At 42.3% G+C, this 2,111-nt stretch overlaps 1 protein-coding gene across 1 annotated transcript; it reads right to left on the bottom strand.

Moving 5' to 3' along the window:
- Positions 1-201: 201 nt before the first annotated feature.
- LOC140143962 (uncharacterized) lies at positions 202-600 on the bottom strand. Its single transcript, XM_072165795.1, has one exon. The coding sequence runs from the start codon at positions 598-600 to the stop codon at positions 202-204; it is 399 nt and encodes a 132-aa protein (XP_072021896.1).
- Positions 601-2,111: the final 1,511 nt, after the last annotated feature.

Here is a 2,111-nt window from a genome sequence, read left to right as displayed (position 1 = left end):
CAAAATGCAATCATGCAGAAATGTGACCGGCACAGCGGTATCTTAAAAAACACACATGAGCGATGATAATATAGGACTTAGGGGAGAGGTTCCAGAACATCAGCCTATATGCAATTTCACAGAATTGCAATAGCATAATAAAAACATATTTCATAAATATAATGATTTAAGATGGCGTAGCAGATGAAAAACAGCACAATTCTAAACAGATTGATTGAAATGTTGGATGAAAAGATGCGTTTTCAGCTGCGATTTAAACATACTGGTAGAAGATGCTCGCCGAATGTGAATTGGAAGTGTATTCCACAAAGCAGCAGCTGCATAGGCAAGTGATCTTTTACCGTAGAATTTCGTAGCATAAGATGGTATACTCAAGCGAAACTCTGAGGACGATCTCAACGCTCTGGTTGGTACATACAGCTCAACAAGATCAGAAATATATTCAGGTGCCATACCATTCAGGGCTTTATATGCAAGAAGCAGGATCTTATAAATAGCTCTCTGTTTAATTGGCAACCAATGTAGCTGTTTTAGCGAAGGTGTAATATGATCACGTCGCGAAACACGAAGAACAAGACGAGCTGCTGTGTTCTGTACCATCTGTACTTTGTGTATGTCACGATCTGGTAATCCAAACAAAAGGGAATTACAGGAATCTAGCCTTGATGTCACGAAGGCATGCACTAACTTAACGTGGCATCCTCTGTCAGATAGCTGCGTATTTGTCCGATCTTTCTTATACCGACTAAAGCTCCTTTGCACACGTTATTTACATGATCACTCATACAAAGATTGGGATCCATGATAACGCCGAGATTTCTTGCGCTGGTCGACGGATGAATCGTAGCATCGCCGATCTTGATGGACGGCTTCAAGGTGATTTGTTAAAATTGGAAGAACAATAAATGAGCTCCGTCTTGCTATCATTCAAGACAAGCTTATTCAATCGGCACCACGCTCGAATATCAGCGATACAGGCCTCGATTTTCTTGATGGCTTGAACGCGATCTTTAGGCGGGAACGTCAGATATAACTGTGTATCATCAGCGTAGATTATAGTCTTGATGCCATGAGACTCGATGATATCCTGTAGTGGTGCACTGAAGATGGTGAAAGCCAGTGGGCCTGCTACAGATCCCTGTGGAACGCCGCATTCTAAGACAACAGGATCAGATGACACATTCTGTATGACGACGGACTGGGTTCTGCCGCTGAGGTATGATGCAAACCACTGCAGTGCTTTGTCTTTGACGCCGTAGCGAGTAGCAAGCCTGTCGAGCAGCTGATTGTGGTCAATGAGATCAAAAGCAGCGCTGAAGTCGAGCAATACTAGCAGAGCTTCCTCGCGTTTGTCAAGTGCAGCTAAGATGTCATTTTGCACTTTAACAATAGCTTTCTCCACACTGTGAAATTGTCTATATGCAGATTGTGCTGAAGCGTGAAGATGATTGTCGCTAAGATATGTTTGTAATTGTTGCACAGCGCATCGCTCGATTACCTTTCCCATAAATGCAAGGTTTGAAATCGGGCGGTAGTTAGAGAAGTTGTTGATGTCCAGATTTGATTTCTTTAACAGGGGTATAATACGAGCGTGCTTTAGCGATACAGGAAATATTCCAGATGTCAAAGACGTGTTGACTATCTCAGTTATCAGCGGTAGTAGATCATCAAGGCACGATTTGAAGGTGCTAACAGGAAGTGGATCTGATGGACAAGACGTAATAGAAGCAGATTTTATTGCTTTCAAAACCTCGTCCTCTGAGATACGAGTAAATTCACTAAAGGACGTTGCACACATCTTGTTTGCCTGCACATGTGTTGAAGATTCGATGGTGTTCAATCTATTCTGCAGCATCTTGATCTTGTCGCTGAAGAATGTGGCAAACAAATTGGCCAAGTCTTTTGGGTTCTCGTAATCTGGGAGTGTACGAGATGCCTTTGGCGATGTAAGTTTATCAATCACACGAAACAGATCGCGTTGGTTAGCATCGCCGATCTCATTACTGTGAAATTCAGTCTTAGACTTTGTCAGAAGTTGTTTGTATTCTGCACACTGCTCCTTATATAATTCTTTGTCAACAGTAAGACCACTTTTCAACCACTTACGCTCT

This window comes from Amphiura filiformis, unplaced genomic scaffold (assembly GCF_039555335.1).
Source record: "Amphiura filiformis unplaced genomic scaffold, Afil_fr2py scaffold_34, whole genome shotgun sequence".
Taxonomy (NCBI): Eukaryota; Metazoa; Echinodermata; class Ophiuroidea; order Amphilepidida; family Amphiuridae; genus Amphiura; species Amphiura filiformis.
Note: the sequence above shows the minus strand (reverse complement) of the source record. Positions and strands in the feature narration are given on the sequence as shown.